The sequence below is a fragment of the Dermacentor silvarum genome, chromosome 6, assembly GCF_013339745.2.
Source record: "Dermacentor silvarum isolate Dsil-2018 chromosome 6, BIME_Dsil_1.4, whole genome shotgun sequence".
Classification (NCBI taxonomy): domain Eukaryota; kingdom Metazoa; phylum Arthropoda; class Arachnida; order Ixodida; family Ixodidae; genus Dermacentor; species Dermacentor silvarum.
The window spans coordinates 74,344,343-74,358,226 of NC_051159.1; the positions used below are offsets into that span (position 1 = coordinate 74,344,343).

At 48.0% G+C, this 13,884-nt stretch overlaps 1 protein-coding gene across 3 annotated transcripts in view; it reads right to left on the minus strand.

Annotated features, from left to right (window-relative positions):
* LOC119455594 (monocarboxylate transporter 10) overlaps nucleotides 1–13,884 on the minus strand; it is a 112,182-nt gene that overhangs the window by 60,179 nt on the left and 38,119 nt on the right. The window contains exon 1 of one of the 3 annotated variants that reach the window (XM_037717000.2): nucleotides 10,627–10,994. The exons of the other annotated variants lie outside the window; for them this stretch is intronic. Coding sequence (XP_037572928.1) covers nucleotides 10,627–10,777 — 151 coding nt within the window. The 5' untranslated portion in view covers nucleotides 10,778–10,994. Of the gene's footprint in view, nucleotides 1–10,626; nucleotides 10,995–13,884 lie in introns of those variants that run through there. 3 annotated transcript variants of the gene reach the window in all.

Here is a 13,884-nt window from a genome sequence, read left to right on the forward strand (position 1 = left end):
CTTGGAAGCGATATCTGTCGCAAGAGGGGGGAGGATGGGGGAGTGGGAGAGAGGGGGGGGTGACCCAAGCCGCGTGCAGAGATCAGGCAACGCCGCTGCGCGATCTCTCGAGATATCGCGCACCGCACGAATGCAAATGACGAGCGTCTCGATCGGCCGCACGCGCTGTCTCGCGGACGCGAGTCTGACGCAAACTCCCGACAGCGTTTGGTAAGCAATTCGCAGAGACGGCACGCGTGCCGGAACAGTAGCCAAGTTCCTTTTTCTTTCTTATTTACTTGTTCGGAGTAAAACATGCCTCCTTAGCACGCCTGTATGCATTGTTCGTATTAGGCACGGTTTTACTGTGCGCCTATCGGAAAGCATGCGAGAATGGATACGAGGAGGGCAGTCGAAGGGTGCGATAAGATGTTTCGTTGAAAGCGCTCGATATGTGCTTGATGGATGAGATCGCGCTTTCTGATGCAATGCTCAGCGCGTTTCGTTCGCTGGCACCAAGACGGTAATGGAGAGGTATGAGCGAATATAAGCGGCGTGAATGCAACAGCGAGCAGGCCGCGTCGCTGCAGCTAACGAACACAGATATATTTAATATAAAATAGACCTTGATTTATGCGAACAGCGTGGCCAATAAAGAGGCTTTGACACTACTTCCGAGAAGCGAAATTATTCAAGCAACAGGTAGACAGGAATGTAGGAAAGAATGATAGTAAACGTACGGAAGACATGAAGGAAAGTCAACACCTCAATAACGCCGATTGCGTCATGCGCATAACACATACGATATGAATGGAGAGCTGTAATGAAAACAGGACGCGAAAGTTCAAACCACCGAAAACTTTATTACGCGTTTCATTTGCATGTGGTTGTATTTGCATCTCTTGTATAATAACAGGGCTCGACATGTAGCACACTCTGTGTGGTTGACATATGAATTATATGGTAATGCAATGTATTATGCATAATACATTACGCGTTCAGATTTTCCTATATGTAAGTGTGCACGCTATTATGTCCGTATCGATGGTTGCTTCAGTATTTCACAGTAGTTGAAAGTACGAGTAGTTACAATTGTCCTAACACTATATGGCACCAGGTGCTCAGGCCTTTTTATATTTTTTTTTCGCGGAGCAAACGGCAGTGAAGTAAGGCTGTCCATTTCCGCAGTTCGAAAAAGGCAGATTTTATAGGTCATAGCACAGCGTTTATATTGCTCATGCCGCATGGTGTCATGGCGACGGTGGGTGACCAAAGGCAGCGTAAACTGGTGAAGTCTTTAACGAAATATGATAACTGTCACTGATTGCTTTTATCGAAGGTGAAATAAAACCCGTTCAATAAAGAGCACGTACCGCAGTTTCAAGCGTCATCCCAACTTTACTCACTAGCTCGCTTTGCCCATTCTGCGTGCTTGCGTCCATGCGTTTCGAAAGGTCATCATCATTGGCCGGACAATGATGTTCTTTCCTAACATTTTAAACTGCCAGTATCTTGAGCGAAACCATCATAGGCTCGCAAATTTTGCAATCTCATCAATAAGATGTTTTAACTGTTTTTGTGAAATGTCGCACAAGGAGCTTCGTGCCATCAGCGTTAAGGAGGTAAGAGCCACTCTTTGCCTTCTTCGACCTGTAGATTCATGTACTTCAGCGCTGACGCCCACGATCCGTGCGGTCTCCGTTGGCCGATTGTTTCTGCAGGAAGTTTCACACGTTTCCTCGTACGCGACCAGGACACGGAAGACAAGCGGAGACTCTTTTGCGACGTGCGCATCTTGCCAGAGTGCTGATCTCCAATGCTGTTCAAACAGACGAGCACGTCACAGTTACCTTATCTGGCTCGATACCTGCGCACACGTATCTCACAGAGGGAGGCGTGAAATGGAGACCTGGAGGCATTCCGTTATCTTCCGGGTGTTGCCTTCGCACCTCTCTTGTCGATGACGACAGTGTCAATGAGACAACTGGCATTGTGAAGAGGAAACGCAGCAATCGTTTTGCAGCTGCCCACGGCAATCTAAGTGCGATGAGCGCTTGCGTATCAGGGGATTTGGCGCTGAATGCGCGCTGAATTCTGCGCACAACCAGCAAGTGTTGTTAGTCGCAGTGGGCAAAGGGTTGTAATCACTGAGCTCGTTTTCTACCGTAATTCGGTTAAAAGAACTGAGTCTTGTAATATTAATGGCTATGCAAAAAGCTCTGTGTATTATTCAGAGTGCTAATGAGCTATAAAATGCCGATAACAGCCTCGAAAGCACGCGTAGTATTGCGTCCTTCGGCAGTTGCCTTTCTATCAGCGTAATCCTTGCAAAAATCATACGTCTTAGACAATTGTTTAGTCAATGAGGACAAAAACATAAATTCAATAAGAGCATTGCATAACTTCAATAATAAATTTTGTAAACGCAGAAAACATTGGCACGACACTCCTGGTCTCCATTGCTGGTGCTGCCTCGTCACTGGGTATTGTTGCGTCCCGAATCGGCCGGGCGCATTCTTCGATTGTTTCCCATCGAGGCAGGCCCTTTCATCAGCGTCGCCCAGACGGCGACAGTGCCCGACACCGACGAGACGGGCAAACAAGCGCCCCAACTCGGCAGTGCGCATCCTTTGGGTGCTTCCCCCGATGCCACCCCCTTCATCAGCGGCCGCCTACCTGGCGACGCGGCCCGACAGCGGCAGTGACGTTCGGACAAAGAAGCTCACTTAGAAGCGACCGACCACAACTGATACCCTTCGTTAGAAGCGGGGATTAGCGCGAAGGCCATTCTCCCGACCCTGGCTAGATGACCGTCGGAGGGCAAGAAGCTAAGTCACCGACTTTCGTGGAAGGAGTGTGAACCCTCTGTTTCCGGATTGCCTCGTCCTTGCTTCGAAGGTGCAGCATTAGAGGCGGAGTTCTGTAAACAATACGACCCCTCTGATTGGCCGCACCAAGGTCATCAGATTCCCTAGATTCCCTAGCCGGGTCAACTAGGGAAGACCACTGTTTTATAAGCAGACACCTTGGGTGCAGTGATGGTGTCCTGGCGTGTTCTGATATATGCTCAAACATGTAGCGAGCTGAGACATTCAAAAGTTCTCCCCCATGGAGTGGGCTTCCATATCTGGAGCCACTGTACATATGTAGAATAAACCCTTCTTCTCTCGCTATTACTCCCGGACGTACTCATCAAAGGGCTTAAGGATCACCGGCCTAAATGCTACCCGAGTCCCAACAGTATACACGAACTAAACGGTCGAGTTCTCGCGACCTGCTTTTGATTTTCTTCCAGTAAATAATTTGTCCGCGGAGAATTGGCGTAATAAGTGCGCGTTAGAAAGTCGCCAAGCCTTGCAAAGGCGATCACCGAAACCGAGAAACATAATTTCGTTACGCCCCATTATCTGAGCTTCCGTACGCTTGCATTCACCTATAGAAGACAGCCAGATGTGTACAATAGGCGTAGTGCGCTGTAATTGTTCTTAACAAACTGAGCGGGCTCAAACGAGTGAACAGTTACAAATAATTTACGTACGTTTCGTTCGTATACACTCACAAAGCACATCCAAGCTGTAATGTGCGAAGTAGAAATATTGTATATCTTACAGACGCGTCTGACGAAAAGAACACGAGAAAGCGCGTCATAAACCATCGATCCATCGATCTCGTCTGCATTTTTTTTTTTTTTTTTTGCAGGAAACGAATTCGTAGGTGCGCGGCGCCTTCGGAGGTCAGCGCTCTGGCGTGGCTATTTTCTGCGAAAGACGAGAAGTACATATACTAAAAGCGGAGGAGGACGTGTACAACTCTGTGCCCGACCCTTAGAACAAGTGTTCACAAAAGCACGATATAGTCGCAGTTTCGTAGGAAGCTGCTTGTTACAACATATATTATTCAGCACTATTCACACAGGAGAACCGAGCTTTCAACCACCACAGACGTTCGATCGCCTTTCAGCGTTGTCTTGTTTCCCCACACAAGGAACTATAGGTTAACAGCGCGCGCAGCTGGGCCGGTTAGTATATTTTGTCATATCGCAGATTTCCGACAGCGCGACAAAGACGAAGTGGACAGGATAGATAGATAGATAGATAGATAGATAGATAGATAGATAGATAGATAGATAGATAGATAGATAGATAGATAGATAGATAGATAGATAGATAGATAGATAGATAGATAGATAGATAGATAGATAGATAGATAGATAGATAGATAGATAGATAGATAGATAGATAAACTTTATTAGAAAGGCAATCAGAGTTTTGTCTTGCCCCGAAGGGGCATCGCTAATGGTCAGGGCCCCTAGTCCAGGGTTCCACTGGCTCTTGCCATCTTTTCTGCTCTCTGGATCAGCTTGAGCTGGTCGTCGAGGGCCGAGCTGGACAGCAGTGCCTCCTATTGCTCCCTCGTGGTGTTCGTGTCGTGGTGTTCTATGTTGTGTAGCTTGCACTCCCACGTAATGTGGTATAGGGCTGGTGTGTCATTCTGTTTAATATCTGCTGGGTGACAAGCGACCATCGGTGCCACAGCGTTACGTCTCTTTTGGTTGCGTCCGCGACGAGCTTGACCCGTCTCCACGCCGGTCAGCTCGGCGACGAGCTTATTGCATGGCGTTTCACGCGCCGCAGCGCATGTGTGCCGCTTACAGCGACCGCTTCTTATGCGAACGTGGGCGTTCGAACAGTGCATGCTCGCCGCGACCCACGCGTCGGGTACGCTTCGCCTCTTGTATGAGGCGGTTGCGCAATCTACCATCTTTTGTAACAAGCCGTCGCAGGCGCGTTTACGTATGCGCGTGCCGGCAAAGCGTTACAGGAGAGAGCCGGAGAAAAAAAAAATTGCATATCGCTAAATAACCGTTTCGCTGAAGCTGAGCCGAAAACTCCGTCCTATACGCCTCAGCAATGCCGACAGGGCAGATCGCGCTAAACCGCGGCCTGAGGAGAGCTTTTGTCTTCGGTTCCAACACGTAACGCCGGGAATGTGCAGGCTCCAGCGAAAACATGTTTTGCCGCGCATAATCTCGCCAGAACGTCTCGTCGAGGTGATGCAAAGCGCGCCTTTACCTTCGATAGTGTTAGGTCTCTACGCTGTGCAAGAACACAGATAAAAAAAAAGTGTGTTTAATAGAAAGCGGACTGGATATATCCTTGAGAGAGGCTCGCCATTGTGCTCTCGGTATGTGAGATTAAGGATGAGAGCGACAGCGCTGTGTGGAACAGAGCGTCCTGGTCGACACTCAGTGCAAGTGCCAACAGTGATGCTACGTCGAAGTATATCTTTTAACCCCCTTACTTCATTGCGCCCGGTACAGGGATAATGAGCTAGCAGATAGCCACCGATATCGAGCGGAGCGGTGGGATTCAGCAACACTTTAGGCCATTTTAAAGCGAATAACTTTCTTTTGCTATTAGGTCCGTTTTCGTGATTGGTCAATGGTCGGACTCGGCAAGAAAAACGTTCGTTTGTTTGTTTGTTTCTTCGTTTGTTTGTTTGTTTGGGCCACTCGCTTACATTAACAATCATTCTCGATGGTTTCGGCACAATTTTTCGTTCTCTCTTTCTGTTCCTCTCACTCTTTAACCGTTCTGTACGGCCAAACAAAGGAAACAGAAAGAACAGGACAAACGAGCCAGTGGGTGACCCCTCCCGTGCGGACTCGATGAACCTTCACGTTTACACAGCGGGCTTCAACCCCGTTGGTCGGGGTCTGGCTTTGCCAGTTGCCACAGCTGGCCGCCCATGTACGCGAACGAAAGGAATCCACCGGTCTGATTACTTAGCTTTCTGCTTGTTTTTCAGTTTCCCTTGTTTCCATTTCTAGGACTTTCCTCGTCCTGGCCTCTCTTGTCTTCGTTCAGCTGCGCACATGTTTGTATTTGCAGCTGGACTCTTTCTTTAATAAAGAGCCGTTCTCGGAGCAAAGCGCGGTATACGGTGTCTTTGCCACAAGCTGCTGGCATTGCGTGCCCTGATGCGCGCCCTGATTCACGAATGTCGAATTCGTCGTCCGTGTCGCTAATTCGGTGCTGCATCGTGAAAGGCAGCGGCCGTTATAGCTTTTGCCGAGCGAAGGAGCATGTTCAATCGGTGACCGCGCCGCTATTCCACGCGGCCCAGCGAGCATTTCGCTATAGGGTAACAGTGAGTTCGTTGCACATATTTGTATTTTTGCATCACGAAAACGGAAGGGGCGCTTCTGGGAAATCTGTGAGCTAGGCCGTGTAACTTTGGGCCTGTCTCGCATGTCATGCCTCCTTACCTCTGTGCTCGATTTAATCTTTGTGATATATATATATATATATATATATATATATATTGAAATGATTAAATACCTCTGCTTCTTCCAACTAAATAATTACACAAATATTTAGTTGCTTCTCCGTGTTTACTCACCATGGGTTTGGTCAGTAGACTGAGACAAGATGCCAATAGCCCAATTATACGCAGTGTTCAAGAAACTTCAGGCAAAATTACTTCCTGTGAAGTGCCCCTCATTGCCCAGTAGATACCCTCGCACGTGGGCATCGCTAGAAATGAAGAGGCTGATCGCCTCGCTTCAAGTTGTGCCCACCAAAAATGTGACTGCCTTGACATTTCCTGCATGTTTCAAAACGCTCGTCTTCTGATACGCCGACACCTCCTAAAGCAGCACCCAGACCGGCGTGTTGTAGACGGATCGTTCCCTCCCAGTGTTCATCATCGAGGTTTGCCCCGTCGTGCTAGAGCACTGCTATATAAGTTAAGGGTTGGGTCTGCGTTGGTGCGCGAACGCCTATACCGACAAGGACGTGTGAACAGCCCGTCGTGTACGTTTTGTGGCTCCTAAGAGACACTTGAACATCTCGTTTTAGAGTGTCCCGCATTCGTTGCGCAGCGCGCATTGCTAATTAAGGAATATGGACTTATTGGGCTGCAATGTGCGACCCTTGCCGATTGCCTATTTCCAAGGGGGTGCGCTTCCCGACGTGACCAGGCCCATCGAGCCCTGCTAACTTTTCTGAAGGACACTGACTTGGCCTCCCGTTTATAGACATTATTTGTATTTTGTTTTGTTCTGTCTGTGTATCCGTCGTTTCTTTATTTCCTATTTTCTTTCCTCATGTTTTCATTTCCTCTATTCCCTCCTCCTGAAAGAGTAGGCAGGCGTTGTGCCCCTCTCGGTGGCAGTTGTCAGCTTGCTCCCTCGCTATTTCCTTCGTATCCTTGTCTTATATGTGTACAAACCAAATAATAATAATAATAATAATAATAATAATAATAATAATAATAATAATAATAATAATAATAATAATAATAATAATAATAATAATAATAATAATAATAATAATAATAATTGGTCAAGACGTACAACTGCGTACTTTCGTGTTTGTCATCATCGCAAGCAGTAGATTTGTATGCACACGACCCTCTATCGTACAATCCGACCTATGTGGAGACACAGTGCCCTCTTCTTTTTTTTAAATTTATGGTGCTTAGGAAACTTAGTCGCCTTTAACTGGCGTCGGCTACTCCTTTTCACATGGCGCTATCAAAAAAGAATCCCTCGAAAGCTTTAAAACAAAAGGCCAGCTACAAACCACAGTAACACAAAGCGCAGTCAAGTAAGTACACTAAAGTCCTTCGCTCTGGGTTGAACTTGTGACATGCCGAACTTTAGAAAAACATCGGCACTTGCCTTTAATTATTTAAAGTGCTTTGTAAGTTATGTGCTAATCATTACTGTTTAACAAAATAAACGTACTTTTTTCACCAGCCTTTCATCTAGTGTCTATGGCTGCGTAGAAACCGTATGGATGCGTCGCACGCTTGCTCTAATGAACAGGAATACATCGTGCCAACAGTTTTCAAATCACTCGTTCTGAAAGGATAAGTAACTTGCAAAAGATAAGGACAAGTAAGGGTGCAAAACGCAACTATGAGGGCAGAATTTCAGTTCCTCAGCTAACAATCACAAGCGTTATAAACGCGTTATAAACGTTATAACAACCATAATTATACTTTACGGTTGGGCTTTGCCACCTGTCAATCTGTTAAAGCATCACTTTACTGCATGCTGCTGTACATACAACGTAGTACCTGTGTTTGCGTCGAATCCTGTTTCTTTTTAAAAAGCACACTAGCACTTTTAAAGCAGTTCGTGCCGACGTCGGCTGGGACCACGGTCCAAGAATTCTGGCTTCCGTAAGGGGACGGCTGTCAATCTTGTCGAGCATGGTGCGGAGGACTTCTCTTTGTGCACTAAAGCGACGACAATCACACATAAGGTGCGACATCTTCTCTTTGCACCTGCAAACTTCACAATCTGGACTTGTGGCCATTCCGATAAAGGTAGGAGTACGCATTTGTAAAAGCTACTCCAAGCCATCGGCGACAAATGAGAGTTACCTCCCGTCGTGGAATGCGGAGCTTCAGATCAGGATCCAGGGAATAAAGGTGCTGGTTTTTAGAGTCTGCTGAATTCCACTGGGCTAACGTAAGCTCGCGAGCAAGCGTACTTATTGAAAACTGTAGGATGTGTGAACTGATGCGTTCCTTTTTTTTTTTCTTTTAATCTTCTCTTCTTTTCCAATATTTTCTGCCCTTACCCCATCCCCCTGTGCAGAGTAGCCAACTGGACACTGCATCTGGTTAACCTCTCTGCTTTTCACCCCTAGTTTTCCTCCTTGGGTCGAATATATTATGGCATAAATGTTTTTAATTATTTTCTTATTTCTCTGTCTAATAAAAAAGCTGTATAGTATGCTTTATTTGCCATGACGCCATCCGTCATATGAGATACTTTTTATACTGCTGAGGCTTTTGATTTTCTCCTTTCTTTAATGTAGCTTGAAGCTCGCCGAGAGCGCGACGGCGCGCTTCGCATAGTTTTGATCCGAAGGTCATGACAAGTGACATCCGAGCTTTTCGTTCACATCGCTAGTATCCCCGCAGCGCTTCAGCGCATCTGTTCTGTCTCGTTTACAGCTGCACGCTTGTTGGATCGGCCAGAACACGCCGCGCTGGTGGGTTATACTTGGTACTTTTCCGTAAAGATTATAGTTAAGCATTTACTGATGAGAATTCTTAAATACATTCGCTAATTCTGGAATTCTATAGTCGGCAGGCTGTACACGTTTCGGACGCCCGCCTCACCCATATGGGCGGGGCCCGAGCTATTTTGACCTATCACGGAGGGCTAACGGCGGATTTGGAATATTAGGATTATAATACGAGTCTTTCTTGAACTCTCATTAGGGTTTACCCTTGAAATACGACAACAATGTACATTTTAGAAAAGGAAAAGAAGCAGGCCGTTTCATTTTCGAAACGTATTACGAAGTGAAGGAGTTTGAAGTTCTTTAATGTGCTGCGGTTGGGATTTAGCTGCAATAATTGCGCAGAGAAGCAGGTCTTGACGCATTAACGATTTAACCGTGCTAAACCTGAAAGCCTGTCACAGGCTGGCGAGATCACTCATGAGTCCACTCACTCGGCCTCGCACTGACTAGTGAATGTGAGTGAGTCCGGCTGAGTCTGCTTTAGGTGAGTTTTCCGAGTGAGCCTGATGACTATATGGTGAGCCTATATCTGAGTAAGCCCTAAGTGAGGTATATATTTTGGGAGTGAGTCTGAGTGGGTTCTGTTTAGTTTGCCGACCTATGAAGCCTTTAAACAGCTTCCAAAAGTGATTCTACGAAGGTATTGGTGACAGTGATGGCCTCCTCTGCTCAAACCTTGTTGTTTCCAAGAAACATCATGCGAGATATTGTCATAACTTCAGCAGGTTGAACTGTTGATTCATAGATGAACGCCAACCGCTGGTAAAGGGGCCCTGCAGCTATGATTTGAAGCTTTGAGGAACCCGAGTAGTCACTGAGAACAATTCGACACCTTGTGCCAGAGTGAGCGGAGAAGCCAGGAGGTTTGTCGTTCCTTTCACTTGCTACTTTAATGAACGCAAGGTGCGCAAAATAAACGCAGACGGAGGATAGATAGCACATGCGACTTGGGCGCGGGCAAATGTCCAACTTGGGGCCGTGCGCCCTCCCACATTTATTCGTGCCAGTCGCTCTTTGGGTTAGGAGCCAGTTAGTAGGACAACACGGTGCTCCATACCCGACAACTTTCCGAAGTTCCCTGCCTTAAACATTGCGGTGACGGCAGCGTAGCTCACTTATTTGCCGTTCGAAACGCTCCTCGCTTTTCTCACCCTCTTTTGCCTTTTCCGTTTGCAACCTTAAACCACGTCCGCAATTTTTTTTTGTCCCAGCAAGAAGAAAACGCCACAGTGGCGAACCGTTTCAAATTCGTGAGTAGACACAACATTTCAAGCGGAGCTAACCATACAAAGCGTTTCTCTGAGCCAGTGGCAGTGGCCCTGGGGTCGGCGGTTACGCTACCAGATAGGTAGTCGGTCTCGGATCAGTTGAAATCTAGCTTCTACGCCATACCCAACGGGATAAACCCGCACCGCGCCTTGACACACCGTCGACGCGTCCGCAGCAGCCATTACACCGACACGCATGGCCTCGGAGCGTGACAAGCAACTGTAAGTGGGAAATCCTCCTGACGGAAGCAGCAAGCGAAACGGCAGCAGGGTTGAGATGGGCCGTCGATACAGTACTATATGCACTCGTGTTGTCGATGTGTAGTACGTACCGCGCTGGGGTAATCCAACGAATCCCGAGGGTCGACGACCCCGCTGGTGACCAGATGCGGACCTCCATTCGGACGACGATGTCGGAGGTGGTCCCGATCGCTGCCGACGATTAGGACGAGCGCCGGTGGGGCGTCGGGACGACTCCGGCATGGCGGAGCGATTCGCACGCGATTCGCTCGCTCGCGCGCGCGAAGGTACCCGTGCAGTAGGCACTGCACCGCACGACGGCGCGACTGCAAGCCTGGCTCCTCCTGGCACGACTGTCGGATGATGCCGCCGCAGCAGCAGCGACTCTCCTCGGTTACGAGCGCGCAAATGCCAGGCGCTGCTGCTGCTGCTGGCGTTGAGTCAGTTCTTCTCCCTCGCCGGCGGCGGATCGTCCGTTTTAGTATTGTCCGCGCGTAAAGGAGAGCCCCCCGCCTTTCCTGCGCGCACCCGCGCGTATGTTGACACTGGAAGCGAGCTATAAAACGATGACGAGTCAGCGGCGGCAGGTGCGCTGCGCATGAGATCGGCGCGGTGCTGCGCGTTAGCGAGGTTCGGCGGCGACGTGCATCGCATAGGTACATAGATGTATGTACTGCACCGATGCTCACCACATCTCTCTCCACTCGTGGAAGTCTTAAGCCGGGCACGCGACTAGCTTTCTGGAGTCCTTCTTCTGTTGCTTTTCCCTTTCCCTTTCCTTTACTGTTCTTTTTCGTTCTTTTCTTTTTTCACTTCGCCTGCTGCGTATAGCGTGATGTGTAACTAACGTGGAATACGAACGAACAAACAAAAAGAAATTGCGGAATGATGTTGCTTCGACGAATAATTTGCGAAACCGGGAGTACAAGTTGAGCTTGCCAACGATCGTTACTTCAGTTCCGCGCACGCTCGGTGCCTACGTAGTAGATCGTAAAGCGATACCTGTTTTACGACTCCTTTTATATTGAACTCAAAGGCAATAGATGCCGTTACACATGAAGTTTTATAAAACTGAGAGAGTGAACATCCAGGTTGTTAGAAGCTGCTCAGAATGCCCGTGATTATGTGCCCGAGCATTCTTCTTCGCGATAGGCATTATTATTGCCGATATCGGTCTCACGGATGGAATAAGTACACTGGTTTCACGCAGAAGTCTCCGTCGGCTTCCTGCCAGATATTCTGTAACGTTACTCGGTGTCACCCTTCACGCACATTTTTGAGTCGCCGGGTTTCTCTGACTTGCCTCGGCGAAATTTCCTAGTAGCATCCTCAAAAAGGTAACGAGTCGCATCTTCCGCGCTTGCAAGAGTGTAAGCGCAGCACAAGGCATGCATCCCAGCAAAGTTGAGGCAAGCAGTAAATTATAACGAAATGAGTGAACTTTCATTAACAACGTAGACGTTACTTGCGATCTGGATTTTCTGTTCGCTGAGATAGCATAAACCGAAGTTACCCCAACTGTAAGCACAATCACCGTGCTACAGTGTAACGTCGAAGAAAGCTCTTCTTAAGAGACGTTACGAGGAGCGTGTTATGTCATTCCCGCTTCTTATCAGCTGCCTAGCTGCAGCGAAACGATCGGAAGCAATCAACTCTAATTGCAATGTGCTGTTATGTTTCCTAACCTCGAAAGAGTTGCGTTGGCGGAAACCGGTCCGCGGTGTTCCGCTTTCCTGACAAAGGATCACCTGCTGACGTTTTGGTAATGCAGCTCTATTGTTGCGCAACGAAGAGTCGCCTTGGCAAGACTGAAGACGGGAGGAAACTGTCGACTGTTAAAGCTTATCGCCTGTCGCGCACAGCTATAGCGGCAAAGTTCTTTGCGGTTGGCCAGATTTTCAGTCATTTCATTCCCAAGCCGTTGCTCAAACACTGCGTAAATCATAACGAAAAGTCGTAGACGCATTTTCATTACTGCTGAAAGTAACTAAAAGGAAAAGAGGTTGCTAATGCATAAGACGCTCACTAGCGTATTGTGAGGTAGACTTTGTAGACGTTGTGTGAGGGGTTTCCGGGTGAAAATGTGTCCAGCTTGGTCGTATGCTTTGTACTTGGAAATTGTCGCTATAGAAGAGCAACGTTCCTCGCAAACACAAATGAACGCTTCGCCTAATCCGATTGCTAAAGCGCTTAGGTTTCGCATATTTTATTTTATTTTTAATTTTCTATACTTCCCACCAGACGCCTAGGCTGTGGCTTCTTCGCCGGCTCTTCTGTAATAGACGCGCCCTTTGCCCGAATCGCTTCCTTTAATAGTGTACGCGGTTTGTTTGAGCTCGTCTCTCTTTCTTTCTCTCTCTCTCTCCTCCTTCCGCTCTATTTCTCTTTTTAGCCCCCTACTCCTTCCCCCCGTGCAGGGTAGCCAACCGGAACTACCTCTTGTTAAACTCCCTGCCTTTCTACGCATCCCCTCTCTCTTTAAGGACAGCCCCGGCTTACTCACCACCCACGGCTGGCTGCAGCTTGGGCTTTCGCCGATAGCCGCGCCGTCGGCGTCGCATCCACTGCGGCCGAAGGCAGTGCGCCTCGGGTGCTTCCCGGTAGAGAGCCGCGACTGCGCGAGGTGAACGTCCGGGCGAGCAGTGCATCGAACAGTGAGCCTATTCTCGGTAATCAGGGCGTCCGTCACTGATCGAAACCGCAGTGCTGGCGCTGGGAATGTCATTGGACTCGACTCGGGAAGCGTGTGGCTAGAGTTTACGATGTGATGGTGCACGCGGCTTTATTTCTTTGTTTTCAATTTCCCCTTTTTAAATCTTAACGACTTTTCTAATAATGAAGTATCGGCTTTGTTTGCGTACATCGAATCACCCGATACTTTACTGGGCATGAACGCGTTTTCTTCATTTAATTTACTCTGTATCGTTTTCATTGCTAATTCTGGATGCTGGAAGAAGCGTTCACCCGAGTCTCCCTGGATCATTATCCTCATAATCTACTGAGTAACCAGCATGCAACGATTTCGGCGGAACCATTTGCTTACAGTTCATTCCCGATGAACAGTGTGCGTACAATGGATGTATCAGGCTGAAGACAACGTTTCGACAAGGGTCTTCATCAGTACCTTCGTCCATGCGTTGATCGCAGAGAGGTCCCTTGTTAAACCACTATTGAGGACTTCGTCTCCATCTTGCTATATATGGACCTCATCATACTTTATCGCTGTGCACTATCGATACGGAATAAAAAGAAGCACCACGCTAGCAAGCCCCACTGCAGCCACACATAAACCTTCGAAATTCTACTCCACGCTCGCTAATGTCTCTTTGGAGATGGCCATCTATGCGCAC